At 38.0% G+C, this 16,837-nt stretch overlaps 1 protein-coding gene across 17 annotated transcripts in view; it reads right to left on the reverse strand.

The window, feature by feature from the left end:
• The window catches only part of PPFIBP2 (PPFIB scaffold protein 2), a 138,025-nt gene that overhangs the window by 68,033 nt on the left and 53,155 nt on the right, over positions 1-16,837 (reverse strand). For all 17 annotated transcript variants that reach the window (XM_087921180.1, XM_087921179.1, XM_087921169.1 and 14 more), the window contains 2 exons: positions 5,057-5,149; positions 684-797 (listed from right to left, as the gene is read on the reverse strand). In XM_087921180.1, the coding sequence (XP_087777306.1) occupies positions 684-797; positions 5,057-5,149 (207 nt within the window). The remainder of the gene's footprint in view (positions 1-683; positions 798-5,056; positions 5,150-16,837) is intronic.

The following is a 16,837-nucleotide window of genomic DNA, read 5'->3' on the forward strand; positions in this document are numbered from 1 at the left end:
TTTGTTGTTATTGTTTATTTTAACTGGACAACTATGGAATTAAGTTTTCATAGTTCAATAACTGCTGTGTTGCTTAGATTCTTTGTAAATAAGAGTAATTAATTGGTGGCACAAAACATTTTCTTCTTGGTTTGATATGAGAACAAAAATTGTGGGTTTTTTATAAATACAATATAATTTTATAAATGATAGATTTCATTTTGAAATTTTACACTGATATTCTTTATTTTGTTTTAAAATAAAATATTTTTATTTAAGCATTTTTATGTATACCAGTCCCCAAAGTCTGTAAATTCAGGTACTTTAAATCTCCTCTAATTTCAGCCACAAAGGAGACCAAGCAGAAACAGCTTCTAAGCTCTCAGTTTCAATGAATTTCTATATTATTAACAGAGTAGGTAACCAGTCAAACAGGTTCTTAGCCACATCTAGTTCTCTTGTTGAATTTTCACTGCCAGATAGTAATGAATAATGTACACAGTAGTATCACTTTACTTCCCAGCTGAATAGCAATATAAAGCAATTTGACTGAAAAATTCAACAACAAAGCAAGTAAGTACAGCTGATCATTGGAAACATATTTAATCTCAGCCTTAGGTGAAGGGTTTGTAGAATTAAGAGTGGTATTAAGTGTGCTTGTTTAAAGAAGAACTTGCACCAAAAAAAAAAACAGGTTTTCCTACCTGTTGAAGCATCTCTTCTGTAGCATTAAGCTTCAATTGGTGCCCTTCAAGGCAAACTTCTAAGTCTCGGATTTTTTCTCCTTGGGCTTCAACCTGATCTGTGAGAACACTCACCTGTAATTTAAGGATAAGAATAATGTCAAGCGTAGCAGTAGCAACAACCATGCAAAAGCAACAACATCAAAATAATAATACTTTCAGCAATCTCTTTCAGATCTCTTGTTTTTGAACACAGTCTTATTATGTAAAGTTTTCCAGTTAACTTCATGTCTGAGGAAGGATTTGAATCCACCTCCCCACAGGCCTAGATCTGTACATTGTTTTCCATTTCACATGCTTCTTAACCCTTCCTGCAAATATTACAAACTGATTCACAGTTTAACTATTTTGAAAAACAATTTAATTTTCACCTTAAAAGTCACTACATTGCATCTTAAAAATGAAGCAACAGAATTTTTAATTAATGAAAAAAAGGAAAAATTATATATCAAAAATTGACCTGAAGACCATGCAATAATATTTACATTAAACACTCCTTTGAAGGAAAAAGCCTCTGTAGAAACCCTGTTAATATTTTAAGCAGGCTTTGAGCAAGCAAAGTCCTTTCAGCTTTTGCCAATTTTTCCCTTAAAAGCAGGAAAAACACAAAGCAAAAAACCTTTCAGGAAGCTAACCAATAACCATTCTTCTTACAAGAAAAGCTCACCTATCAAATAAAGCCTCTCTAACTTACTTAACGCAGTACACAAAAGACATGTCCTAGTCCTGTCAGGGTGCTAGTTCTCGCCAATTCAAAATATACAAGCTTGAACATGAATGGAGAATTTATGCAATGAAATTGCCACAAAAGAAAGAATTATTATTACGGAGAGAGATTTATAGAAAAACATTATTAAGAAATAAATAACTATCCTAAAAGAAATTAGGAAATACATACACACATACATACATACATACATACATACTGTATGTGGTCTGAAAATGTGGTTTATAAATAGGATTAAAATTATCATATGATAAATGGGGTTTCGCACCATTCAGATTTTTTTTAATCTTCATAAAACTTAAAATTTGTGATAAATTGATTGAAGAGCTTCATCTCCTTTGGTATTGATAAAGGAACTATTGCAGAATAATGGATCGGTGACATACTTTTTGTACCTTTGTAATAGTACATAATTATAGGTTTTCCAAAGTAATATAGATTTAAAGAGAAAGTTGTTGACTGTGAATGCCAACATTGATTACAGATTCTTTTCATAAACAGTATTTTTTCAGTTTAAGATTTTTTTCCCATTAGTGTCCTTCAGCCTTCTTTCACTCAGACCATTCACTGAGACAATGTGGAGCCTATCATCTTTGTTATGATATTGACACAACAATGTCTGTACAACTCTAAAATATAATATATTTTGCTTTGTGTCACTTGAGGAAATCTTCCTTTTGGTCTGAAAGAACATGGAAAATTTTCAGTTGCAGTCAGAATACCATCTTTTTATTACTCTATATATTGCACTATATGTACAAAAATTTAGTCATTTCACATCTGGTGAGCAAAAATGCTGCAATCGATTTTATGATAATAAAAATATTTCTGATAAGACCCCTATTAATAATAATTAGATCAATTATAAAATTTCTTGCATTAGCTTAATTGTGTAAGCTATTGCAAAATAATTGAATCAATTATTTGCCACACAAATGTACTTTTGCAAATAATGTCATATTTCTACATGGTGCCCTATTAAGGCAATGCCTCATAAAAGAAGCATTAATGACTTGCACCTGCTTTTCTGAATGCGAAATAGATACTAGAGCAGGAAATAGATATACAGCTCACAAAAATTATTCTAATTATATCATCATCTTCAATTAACTATCATGAACATTTAAGGCCAATGGAAGATAAATGACTATGGTCATGAAAATAATAGGGATGAAGAGCAAAAATTGTAGCTTTGTTTCAAGACTACCTTGTGGCAAGGTTTAGTTCTATCACAGAAGATACATTCTCCAAGAAGCAAATTTATCACCATAGAGATTTGGCCTTTTGTCTTTCTTTTGGATAACGTCTAGTTATTAACATGAATCTTTAGGGAGATGGGCAGTCTAAAAACATGACATATAAATGAAGGAAGGAAGGAAGGAAGGAAGGAAGGAAGGGAGGGAGGGAGGGAGGGAGGGAGGAAGGAAGGCTTTATATGTTTTTGGAGAAAATTAAAAAAATACTATTGCTTACTTCCCAAGCTTGGAAACAACTATATATATCTTTTCTATCCAGATAAGACAGAAAATAAACATGTTTTCTTTTCTGACCTTTGAAGCTCTTAATGGCATAGCTTCAGGTACCTGATGAATTGCCCAATCGAACTAGGACAAGACCATCTTAGTTATGCTGACAGAGAGGACTTATTTTGGACTTTGTTGGTCAAAGAACTCTGGGGGAAGGATAAGACATCACCTAGCTCCTGTCTACAGCATATTTATTTCAACAGTTCCAAGAAGATTCTATCCCCATTTGCACTCTGATATAGGTGACTCTGAAAGCACAGATAAACCAAATGGTGTCAACAGCTTTCAGAAAGAGTGCTAATGACCAGATGACTGCAAAGAAATATAATCCTCCCATCCTCCCCACCTCTTCTGTCAGAATTATTCCTTCCATTGCCCCCACCATCCTGCCAGAACCAATGAAGCTTCTTGGATGAGAACAGAAATTTCTTCCTCAAGGAAAAACAACAAACAGTCCAACTGCCTTTTAAAAACACACTTTGGGACAACTCTATCAGGATCCAGAAGAAGAGGCTTCTCTGCTGTATCACCTGCCCTTTGGAACATCTTACCTTCTAAGATATCCTCAACCTCCTATCCTTTCCCAAGAGACTGAAGACCTGATTCTGCTGGTTGGCCTGGGGACCAAATGGAGGAGTTCCACATTGGAAATAGCTGCTGGATTGATGGCAGACTCCACTCCCCAACCCCTGCTCTCCACTCTCCATCTGTCCACATTTTTGATTTTCATATTGATGTATGCTCATTTGTTCTTATTCATTGCCTATTTCATTGTTCTATTATTTTACTTCTTTTTATACTCTTTTTATTTCTTCCTTTTTGTTGTAAGCTGCATAGAGTAGCCCCATAGCAAGATAGGTGGCAAATAAATTTAACACACAAACAAATGAAGAAAAATGAAGGAAAACACATAGCACCCTAATTGGAACTTTTTGTCTGTATGTTTGTTTTATACCATAGCTGTTTGATAAGGCTTATTTTCCTATTTGATGGGAAAAAATATTAGCATTGACCTGATCTAGGACACATGTTCTTGGTAGTCACAAAAAGAAGAGGCTTATGTTAATTTGAAACAAACAAGCAAAAAACAGACAACCAAGAGATTGCCAAGGGATTCAAGAGGCCAGGCATAGTGAAGAATATTGAACTTTTCAATAGATTCCATAAACTACTTTCATAAATCATTTCAGGACTTTATTGATAGTCAACACCCAGTAGATGCCAGGATTTGATGGTTTGTGTGTTTGCTTATTTTTCCATTACTAATTTGTAAAATGCCATGGGAGTACCTTGGGAAGAATGCTCCTAGGACTGGCATGGAAAACAGCCATTCATTTTCCAGGGTTGGTAGCACACCAATACAAGCAGTGCACTCATTTTGGTAAATAGACAATCCAACCAGGTCATTTGCCTCTCACACCCTTGTAACTATAGTGTAGTAGACTAATCCACCATTATAGCAGAAATCCAGCAGACAGAAAACTGAAGTTCTCCTTTAGCAATGATAAGCTTAGGCAAGATGAATTAGTATGGAAGATTTTAATGTAATAGACTGACTTTACACAAGGACACAAAAGACTGCACTGATAACAGAACTTACATTGACTTGTACGTGTGTATGCCTCTTAAAATTATTTTAAGTTGTTCTAAAAAGAATGGAGTGGTTTAATCATTCTACAAGCCTAAACTTCTTTCCTATGTAGCAGCTAGGTGATTCATCTTCTGTAAAAAGCAGGACATACTGTGTATCTGAAGAAAATGAATATGAAATTATTTTTGACGCCATCATGACTATTAAATGAATCAATGTATTTCATACTTTTTAACAAGAGGTGGCTGCATCTAGCTGATATTAGCTAATCTCCCAAAAGCAGGAGTGGATCTGGTCAGTACCTGGATGGGGAAAAATTGGGAAATCCCAAGGTTGGAGGAAATTGGAAAGTTTACAAAAGTTCTGGAAGAAGCAGTGGTAAATTACTTCCAAATTATTGTCAAGAAAATCCCATGGCTGTATCTCTCTAATTACTAGGAGGAAGACGTTGTTATGACACCACCAATGCAAGGTTATGTAAATATCATACCTGCAATATAAGAGATTCTTTATCACCTTCTAATCTTGTCAGACGTTCTTGATACGTCTCATTACTGGTCGAAGTATGATGATTCACCTGGGACTGAAAAGAAAAATAAGTTTACAACACAAGTAACAGAAACATATTTATTATATGTAATTAATCTAGTTATTCTATTTTTAATAAATATAATAGTTGTGTAAAGCTAGATCTTCCCATTAGTAGAAACTAGAGAGAGTGTGTGGTGTAGAAAGGATGCAACAAGGCTTTCTTTGTGTGTGCAGTTATTTTATCTTATTCACAGAGTATTATATAGGATCCAAATAAGTACACATCTGACTAGATTAGCCATAGGAAGGACATGGAGAAAAGCTGTGTGAATACAGTTAAAACAAGCTCAGGTCATTCTTAAGATTTAGCTGTTGATGGAACACCCAAGTCAAGAAATAACTCGTGCCTGAACCAGAGGGTTGTTAGTTACACCTTTCAGTAAAAAAGATTAACTTGCTTTAAAATAAGCCGGGAATGGGTGGGAACAAAGAATACAAGGTGTGTTCTGTTAATGAAAGGAAGTTTGAATCATCACATTTCTCCTTCAAAACACAGGCAAACTTAAGCAAAATGTAGTTATTAGGAGTATTTTTGTTATTCTATCTGCTATTATCAACTTGGTTGTCATGAACAGAGGTAGGAATAATGGTCATTAATTTACAGGTAGTCCTCACCTACAACCCCAATTGAGCCTGAAATTTCAGTTGCTAAGTGGGACGTCCATTAAGTGAGTTTTGCCCCATTTTACGACTTTTGTTGCCACAGTTATTAAGTTAATCACTCAGTTGTTAAATTAGTAACCCATTGGTTAAGTGAATCTGGATTCCCCATTGACTTTGCTCGTCAGAAAGTCAGGATTATTTATTGCACAATTCTTGATCAGATTTCTTCATGCCCATGTTTTCTGTCTCTTTTTTTTTCCAAACATAAATGTAATTCTTTCTAAACACGATGAACAGATCACTATACAATGTTTCAGATGCAGCCTTTCCATAGATTTATGTAGTGCTATTACAATACCATGGTTTGATTTTCAATCCTTTTAAAAAAATGTTCATTCAGTCTTCACAAGCTTTACAAATAGCATTGGGAACAGGAAAACATCTGTGTACACTCAGTTGAAAGTAGAGTCTATGAAAATTAAAATATCTTACTATCAAGAAAAATGCTCTATAATGTTTTCAAATTTCTAATTTCAAGTCAGCTAGAAGCTTGACTATTTATTGAGCTTTATAATAAATCAGAAAAATCATAATTAACCAAGCCTAAGAGATTAAATTCTTTATAATGAACAGGCACATGTAGTAACTAGAAAAACAGGTGCATTTTGAATGCTGCAATACATTTTCCCTAGCTCATTTTGTTCTGGAAAAAAATCATTCTACATTAAACCATAAATAGATAAAGTATTATGATGCTTCCTACTCTCATTTAAGCTTCAAAATATCCCAGCCTAAAACTACATTAGCTAACATCCACATGAGATGAAGTAATCAGGGAGAAAAACATCAGCTCTGCCAAAGCATCAGCTACTACCCGGCCTTAATAAAAATAGACAAACATAGTCCAGACAAGTTCATCTATTAAGTAAACAGCTGTTTCAGTCTTAAAAGTATGCAAATGTCTATAGTTAATGACAAGATAATAGCACACCCCAAAGGTGTATGTGTGCAGATGAAGCTTGAAGCAAACAGTCATGATTACACAAGAAAAAATATCTTATGACCAATCAACTAGTGTTAAAATAATTATGATTTTTTTGCAGCATCTGGTTGTTACATGTTCATGTTTTAAGTGCTGGTAACTGTTTACTGGTTATATTTAAAAGAATGTTATATTCTTGAGAGTAGGCATCTTTTTTGACCTATTTCCAAACTAACTGAAAAACCTTCCCAGAGGACTACAGAATTGCAGGAAGTTCAGAAGAGAGAGGGAAAACAGCTGGAATTGTCATTCCAGGCTCATAATACAGAATTGGAATAAGGGTTACATCAGAAGAAAATTTAGAATGGAGAGATATCATATCAATGCACATTCCAGAGACCTCTATGATTATTTGGAGGTTTAGTGGCATAAATTTCCTTTATACATAGAATACTGGATATCTGCTATACTATCTAAAATATTGGTACATGGAACTTTCAATCTGACAGTCATGTCTTTCTCTCTAAGTTGCTTAATGGTAAAGTCTTTCAAAGGGCCTCTGAAATATTGAGAGCATATATATCCCTTCCAATAACTTTATGAGATATATTCGGGTGAGAGAAATGATCATGCTGTGCACTTGATAGTTGAATTTCTGAATCTGAACCAAAATCCACTCAAGACTGGTCCAACACTAACCATAACATCTCACTAGCTATCCTCCTTGATAACATCATGCCTACACACTGATACAGAGCAGTAGAAATCCATGCCCTAGAATAGTGGTTCCCAAAGTGGGCAGTACCGCCCCCTGGGGGGCAGTGGAATGCCTTGGGGGGTGCTAAGAGGCAAGGAGGATGGCAGGGGGGCACTAAGAGGCGGCAGGGGGGCGTTCGAGGTGCCGGTCCTACAGGTTCACCCATTGACTAGCACCGCTCTGGAGCTGGTGCCTCCAACGTGGAAGCAGTAGCATGTTACGTGTCGCCACAGCCGTGTTTGATGCGCCGCCCCCCTGCCGCCTTAGCACCCCTCTGCTAGACCCCTTGGGGACACTAAGAGGTGGCAGGGGGGTGTTCAAGGTGCGGCCCCTGCAGGTTCACCCATTGACTAGCGCTGCTCCAGAGCTGGTGCCTCCAACGTGGAAGCGGTGGCATGTTATGTGTCGCTGCAGCCGTGTTCGATAAGCCACCCTCTGCCATCTCTTAGCGCTCCTCTGCTAGCCCCCTTGGGGACACTAAGAGGTGGCAAGGGGGCATTCGAGATGCTGGCCCTGCAGGTTCACCCATTAAGGTGCTGGCTCCGGAGTCAATGTTTCCTGACGTGCCTGAGGGGGGTGGCACCTCGAATGCAGTGGCAGTGGCACGGCTTAGCTCTACTTTTCCAAGGCTGCACTGCTGCCTGCCCTGGGTTTCCTCAACCCTGCCCTGTATTGGCTCCAGGAAGCAGCCCTCTACATGAGTGCCCCAGGAGGGGGGGGCACTTGGGAGGCTGATCCCTGGTGGTAGGGGCAGCCTGTGAACTTGCTGTCAGGCACGGCAACTACAAAGAGGAGCGGGCTTGGTTGAGCGGGATCCTGGATATTGGGCATGTGGTCAAAGCCTTCCTACCTATCTACCAATCTATCCATCCATCCATCCATCCATCAATCTATCCATCTATCAATCTACCTACCTATCCATCCATCCATCCATCTATTTTCCTACCTACCTATCTACCAATATATCTACCATTATATCTATCAACATATCTATCTATCTATCTATCTATCTATCTATCTATCTATCTATCTATCTATCTATCTATCTATCTATCTATCTATCTATCTATCTATCTACCTACCTACCTACCTTCCTACCTACCAATCTATCTACCAATCTACCTACCTATATATCCATGCATCCAAAATGTCTGTCTGTCTGTCTGTCTTCCTGCCTACTTGCCTTCCTGCCTACCTACCTGTCTCTCTCTATCCACCCATCCACCCATGTTTGAGGTGCCAGCTCCACAAGCATATCAGGAAAGTAGAGCAAAGCCAGTCTAGGAAAGAGAGAGAGAGAGAGAGACCTGATGCATCAGATTGAAATGAGGCCTAGTTTAGCCTGAGGCCCTTTTCCACATTGAAACATCTTTGCCAGCACATTGAAACATCTTTGGCTTCTATTAAAGGTTTTGTGGACGAAACATGGTCAAGACTATCAGGAAGCTCTCACATCTTGTTGAGGCTTTAAACAGGATCCTTTGGACCAGACCTCCACCCTAAAAAATTACTTTTCCCCAATGAATTATAGTGCCAATTCTGAAGAAGGCAAAACCAAAATGTACTGGTAAATTGCAAGAACACGCACATACACACTCCATTCTAACCCTACTGGAGGAGGTGATTGGACTAGAATAGATATTTCATTATCTTTCTCCTCTATCCCTCCTTTTTTATTTCATTTTCTTTCTGTCCCTTCCTTCCACCACCACCCCTCTTTCTTTGTCCCTTTTTCTTTCTTTCCCTTTTCTCTTTCTTTTCTTCCTTCTCTCTTTCTCTCTCTCTTTTTCTCTCTCTCTCTTTCCCTCTCTCAGGCTCACCCCATTGACTTGGTGCACTGTTCCGCTCGGGCTTGCTTGGGCAGGTCCCTCCAGTGCAGCGGGCTCAATGGGGTGGACCTGCGGGGCCGGCACCTAGAACATGGCAGTGCCGGCATGTTTGAAAAGTCGAGCAAAGCCAGAGGTCGGTAATTTTTGCAAAGAATAACAAAAGCTTCTGGGCTGTGCACAAGAAGGGACACACATGTCAATGCAATACAGCAACATAAAATAAAAAAATACAAATAAAACAAATCAACCAAGAATCAGCAAAGCATCTCTGATTAGATTCTATTCACTACTAGAATCTAACCAGAGATGCTTTGCTGATTCTAGTCCAATGACCTGCTCCAGCAGGGTTAGAAGGGAGTGTGTGTGTATGTGTGTGCATGGCTGTCAAAACTCCAAAAACAGGTCAAGTAGCTCTGGGGAGGCTGCAGTCACCAAAGCAGGCCCACCCAGTCACATGCCCACCAAACCACACCTACCCGGTCATGTGACCAGCAAGCCACACCCTCAAATTAGGCCACACCCACAGAAATTTGAATCCCACCCATGGGTGGGGGGCACCGAGGATGAGTTTGTAGCACCAAGGGAACAGTGGACTGAAAAAGTTTGGGAACCACTACCCTAGAACAAGGCTGTTAAACTCAAGACCAGCAGGCCAGATTCAGCCTGTGCATTGCTTAGATCTGGCCTGCAGTGCCACCCTGGAAACAGTGAAGGACCGGCCTGCAGTGCTTCTGCCAGTGAAAGCAGAGCTTGGGATGGCCTGCCCTTCCCAAGCTCCGTTTTCACTGGCAGAGGGTTGCAGGAGGCCATCACAGCCGAAAACCTGGGTTGCCACAGGTGCCCCCAACATGAGTGATGTGCCTGGTTCTCCTGATTTCCCTGGTGCTTGACAGTAATCCTACTAAGTCAATCACTGACTATGGTAATAATAAATGACGATGGGAAATGGAATCCATTATCACTAGGATGGGGTACATATACATGGCAACTGATTTGATAAAGACACTGGTAACCTTGTTCATGAGTATACACAAAACTCATGACCAGGAAAGAACCTTCCAAAATGTTCTATTAATTGGGGCTGCTCTGGAACCTAACATGCATTGGCATACAAAGGAGGAATTCCACACAGCTAATTTTAAAAAAATTATTTAATTATCATCTGCTCCACCTTCAAAAACTTGTAGATTTCTGCCTCTGTTAAGAATAAAATGCTCAATATACCAGACAGCATCGTAGGTCAAACAAAAAAAACCCCACTCTCCAGTTCTTGATTAAGGAAAATATGTCTTTTTCAGATAGGATGAGGAATACTGGATACTGGTTCTAATTGCCAATCAACAGTTCTTTCAAAATGGATCAGAGACTGTGAAAAAAAAAAGCAAGATCACAGAAGATGGAAAGAATTATACATATACACCAACATACCAATATTTTTTTTCATACACTAGTACCACAGTCAGTAATTGTTTTCATTATTGTATTTGTTTGCCATTAACACATTATGCTTTAATGCTATGTGGTTCTTTTGGTTTACTGTTTTTGCTATTGTTTTTCTGTTGTATGCTGCCCAGAATCACACTGTTGGGTTTAGGTTGCCCTTTTAGTCTATACAATAAAATAATAAAACAAATTAAAAAAATCTCTTTGTCTCACAGATTCCCTTTTGGGCTGGTTTTATAGATGACAGCACTTTTCCTTGCAAACCACTATGTTATTTTTCAATTTCTTGTTCTCACTTGATTCATTCTTGCTTAATTCTCTTACAATTAGTTCATTTGCCTTTCAGTTCCTCTCTTTCCCCACCCTTCCTCTGACTCCTTATTACACTTCTTTACTTCATGTAAACACAATACAATTTCAATTCTGCTAGATTTTACTTAGCCCTTCTCCTTCACTCGTCGCTGCTGCATCGTTAATTAAGTTTTCTTTCGCCTTATTGTGTGGATTATTTATGTATTAGATTTATATCCATCTTTCTTTCTCCTTTTATCCCCATAAAAGAATCATGTGACATGGACTGGGCTGAGTGAAAGTAATTGGCCCACACATTTTTAGTATTTTTTAAAAAATGTTATGCCCTTCAGCCTAAGATCCATTTTTCCCTGTAACAGCAACCTTATCAGACAGAATGCCCTGAGAAAATGGGTGGCTCAAATCCACCTGGTGAACTTCCATGAGTGAAGGTGGACTAGAACTTGGGTCTCCTTGCTCCTAGTCCAACATGTTGTCCATTTCATCACACAAACTCTTAAACATGAGAAGTGTCTGTGTTACTTTTCTTTTATCTTGGAAGCAATATTCTGCTAGATTACAACTGGAACATATTGTCAGGGGTATACATTCGTGTAGTAGGAAGTGTCACTAGAGAAATCAGGAACAGGGTAGGTAGAAGTTGTTGGTGTTCAGTCAAATTATACTGGCAAAGGATTACTGAGGCTTGGAATATGCTATGAAAATAATTTAAGCAAGATTGTTACAATGAAACAATTTACAAAATTTGGGGTACTATACTATATCTGTGAAGACAAACCTATGCCACGTGTGCTGGAAGTGGCACGCAGAACCATCTCTCTGGGCACACCAGCTGTTGCCTGTCGGTCTTCCAGTTTCCGGCACTTGCATACATGCCAGTGAACTGCTCTTTCGGTTTCCAGTGCTCCTCCACATGCACGCGCATGCTCCTGTTTCGGCACTTGGTGCTGAAAAGATTCGCCAACACTAGTCTATATTTTCCTGCAGATGTTATCCTGCTCTAATAAAACACGCCAGCAACAGTTCTAAACAAAAATATGTTCAAAAATGGGAGGGGAAATTCTTTTTTTCACATGACTTCAGAATGTACATGGGTCAGACTGGCTGCTCTTTGGACCTAAACAAGCTAAGGGTCTAGATATGAAGCAGGTTAGTCAGATTTTGTTCAGTACAATTGCTTATCACTTATGTAAGCAAAGTAATGTTTATATGCAAGATATTGAAAAACGTCAGATTGAGTTAACTACCCAAGCTATAAAAGAGAGCTGTATCATAAGAACAGACTGCTTTGCTTTTGCGGTATCATTATCCTTGAATACTTAATAAAATCCATGTGCCCTAAATGCAACTACTTGTGCAGAAAAGATATAGCAGAACATTGAGATATGTTCAGTGCATTGTGGCATTCTGTTAATGAAAAGTGGCAGATGGAAGCAGAGCAGAGACAAGAGAATGTGGTCATCCAGTTATTTATTTAGTAGCTCATCATTTTGAAGGCTGTGATCTGGTTTATTAATACACACTCAGATTTGAAAAGAAATGGAGTTAGGAACAGCTGCCTGAGCTTTTCAGCACATTTCTGATGTCAAGAGAGAAAACCAAGATCCAGTTGAATAATGTTGACTTTCTGGAGAGTTCAAAATCTTACTCTGAATCGTGCCATCATTAATGTAATAATCTGATAAAAATTATATAGAGAGGTTTCACAAGAATTGACTACATCACATATACCAAACATATCATTAGTATGTTTACCTACAATACTGATGATTGTCTGTTACTGGCTTTCCTTTGTATTTTCCCAAAGAAAGACTTAATAGCTCTAAGCCAAGTGGAAGCAAAAGGATTTATCCCCAAAACCAAATTTCTCCATTCAATCTCTTCTCCTTTAGACAGAAAGGGTGTCACATTGGGGGCAAGGCTTCCTAAAGAGGTGATTTGGCCCATGTAGGGGAACCATTTTAAGGTTCCCATTTTACAATGAGATATACTGCTTGAGGCCCAGAGCTTAATGCATCCCGCAAAGATTTCAAAATACTGTAATTTTTGATGTTACAAAAAGATAAACTCATTAAATGCACATCTAATGGATAAACATGCAATATTTCATTTAAATGTAAATCACAATATTTATCTTTGACTCATCCTTCACTTTTTTGGAGGATAGGGGAGATAACCCATATGAAAGGGTAGTTCTCAGCTTCCTCAAAAGTTATTTACTACTGCTCTATAAGAATTATTTTGTTGCCTCACAGTTTTTTCGAAATGGGTGAAGCCTCAGCCACCTACAGTTGCTTCCAGGTGAGATGAACAGCATATAAATTGAATAAATAAGTAAATAACAATAATTTGCAGGCACTCCCAATGAAAACATTGTAGCATATAAGTTAACCAGTGGGACAAAGTTATGGGAAGTATCTCAAACATCAGCTTGCTAATCGTCAACTCACCAAGCTAACATCTTTCCCCTTGGTTTGAGCTACATTCAGAGAATTAGCTGTGCACAGCAATATCATTCTCTATATGGGGAGATCCCTGTTGATACAGCTTTGTGTTGACCCACTGTGGGTACATAAAGACGTGGAATGTTGTTTTTAGCATGTTACTGGCAGCCTAAGTTGAAGTGAAAATCATAGTTTATCATAGAGAAATATGATCCTGTTTTCAAATATAGAGAAATACTTGGCGATACTGTACCAAGTGTCCCACCATTGAAGTGAAGATCTGTTGAAAGACAGGAAGAAGATTCAGTATCAAGGCAATGGTCAGTTAAGCAGGACTTGAGCCTAGGCCAAGAAATTAACTTGAGAAAATTGTCCCAGGCAAGTTCACAGGAAGGGGGTGCAGGGGGAAAATAATGTTCAAACTTGCTAGATTTTGTTATCATAGCTGTTATGATAAAAGTAGTCCTGACCTATAGGGAATTGGCTCCTTGATCTAGTCTATCTAGCAGGGCTGATAATGACACATACCACCTCTATGATTCTATGTAAGGTGACCTTTTATAGCCGTGATGGTGAACCTATGGCACGCATGACACGGGTGGCACGTAGAGCCATTTGTGCCGGCACACGAGCCTCAGGCAAACTTAACTCACTGCGCATGTGCATGTCGCACAGCTAATTTTCTGCTGGTTTGAGGCCTTTTTCGGCCTCCAAAGGCTTGGAAAAAAGCCTCTGCAGGCTGAATAAGCCCATTTTGTCACTTCCTGTTTATATCAGAAGTGACAAAATGGGCCTATTCAGCTTGCAGAGGCTTTTTTCAAGACTGGGAGGCTGAAAAAGCCTCAAACCAGCAGAAAATCAGCTGTGAGGCACAATGCAGGTAAGGGGGGGGGCGGCGTGAGGATTGCGCACGCATACGCAGGAGGCGTGGGAGGCGCATTGCCTTCTGGGTGCTGGCATGTAAGTGCACAAGGGCCATCACGCACACAATTTTTGCCACAGGAGACCAAAAAGGTTAGCCACCATTGTTTTATAGCCTACAGTTATATATACTAAACAGACAATTACGGTTCTTTTAGTATATCATGTTTTAAAAGCCCAGGCCTGACAATATGTTAACCAAGGCTTATTCTAGACTGGTCCATTGCTTTGACTTAATAGATTTCATGCTTTGATAAACATACGGAAAGAAGAAAGTGCCTGATAAAAGTAATGCAACACAAAGCAAAATAAGGAAGTGGCGAATTTGCATCACATGTGATCTTTTTAAGGCGGACAAGCCTTTTTTCTTACTATTTTTTAGCATAATTATTTTACTATGTTTCTCTTGTGAAAGAAAAAAAATCATTATTTGACTCCTGTCACTTGGCCTTTCTATATGCTGGAATGCAAAGGCACTTTCTGACATTAGTTTTCAAAGTAATTTTGGAACGCTTTCAGGAAAATATTGCTTTTTTCTGGGCATTGGTTTGATGATATATATGAAATCTTACATAAGCCTTTCTTTTTGTTCAAGTAAAGCAGATTTATGTTTTTTAATCTACTTCATCCATTAAATCTATTTCATCCATTGAATATATGAATGGTTTTAGATTATTTATTTCAGTTCATTCTTATAACAAACTTGTAATCTTGCAACATCAGAACAGAAATCACCTTTGAATCCTCCTCCCCCAGCCCAAGACGTCCTTCTCTTTGAAATTAGAGCCTGCTTTGGCAAATGCCACTGAGGGTGGATAGAAGCCCAGCTCAATTCCTTTCCCTCTCCCACCCTGGGCTGGAGGAAGTAGAGCTTTTATTACCAGCCACAGAGCATCGGTTTACCACCACAGCTGGTGTCCAAGCATGCAGCACCAATGTAATCATGTGGCATTTAAAAAAAAATCAACGTGGAATGAATTTTCAACAAAAATATGATAACTTATCAAAGGAGCTTGTGAAATTTCATTCAAATCATATTTTTCCCCCCCTCTGGGAGGAATAACAGAATAACAGAGTTGGAAGGGACCTTAAAGGTCTTCTAGACCAACCCCCTGCTCAGACAAGGAAGCCCTATATTATTTCAGATAAATGGTTCTCCAATCTCTTCTTAAAAATTTCCAGTGTTGGAGCATTCACAGCTTTTGGAGGCAGGTAATTCCACCGATTAATTGTTCTGTCAGGAACTTTCTCCTTAGTTCTAGGTTGCTTCTCTCCTTGAATTCTCTTCATGTACTATTGCCCCACTACATAGTTTTTCTTCTCAGCCCTTACTTTAAGAATCTTTTGTTTCTTAAAAGCCTTCTATATAAAACCAAAACCACAAAAATTCCATCCTACTTCTCTTTCCTCAGAATCTGAGCAGAAATAAGAGAATATTTAATAAAGTATATTGAGAAATAATCCCAGTTTGCCCCATGGCTTTGAGAATTAGTTGTCATAGTAAACAAGAAATCAATATACATTTATTATACAGCTTTCTGGAAAGTGCTCTTAAGCTCATTTGTTAACAAGTTCAGTTAAAAGAGCAATCTCTTCTCTTAACTCACCCATCCACCCTTTAGAAAAATCTTTTTAAAGTCTGTTTTTTAAATTCCAGAATTATAGACATGGGGCTGCAATCTTACATCTACTTACTTAGGAATAAATCACGACTCTAACAGGATTTACCAATGAAAAGATATATTCAACATCAGCATTAAATTCCTCAATACAAAAATCCAAATGCTTACTGTCAAGTTTTGTAAACTTCAGTGACAAATAATATGGAATGAAGTGAAGACTGAATCTAAATAATGCAGATCCCCTCTACATTTTTAAAATTAAATAGTATGAAAAAGAATACTTCATATGAACAGCATCTTAACTGCAACATTAAAGATAATAATACAGTCCCGAACTAGAGGAAATACCCGGAATATACTTCCAGCATTAGTGTACATAAAATATACAGTATTAAGTATTTCTTAATAATGGGTTTAGATTAAACATTACAAAATGAAGTGGATCTACATCAATTGGGACCAATACATTTTAATCTACTTAAGAAAGTCTGAAACTGTTTAAATCTAAAAAAACTACCTTGAAAGCTAATTAGCTTACTGACTGTTCAAATTAACTGAACTTTTATTAGTTTTAAAAGCTACTGTACAATATCTTTTCAAAAACCAATAAAGAAAAGCTTTGCAAACAAACACAACCACCTCACTCAATCAAACTTGAGCTCTTACTGAGAATGTTTTTTTCCACCACCAAGCTAAAGGATTGCTTGATCATTTTTGTTTAGATTGTCTTGCAAGTTTTACTAAAGACAAAGGAATACTGGCTATGT

Source organism: Pseudonaja textilis, chromosome 1 (genome assembly GCF_049901715.1).
Source record: "Pseudonaja textilis isolate UNSWEBS1 chromosome 1, rPseTex1.2, whole genome shotgun sequence".
Taxonomy (NCBI): Eukaryota; Metazoa; Chordata; class Lepidosauria; order Squamata; family Elapidae; genus Pseudonaja; species Pseudonaja textilis.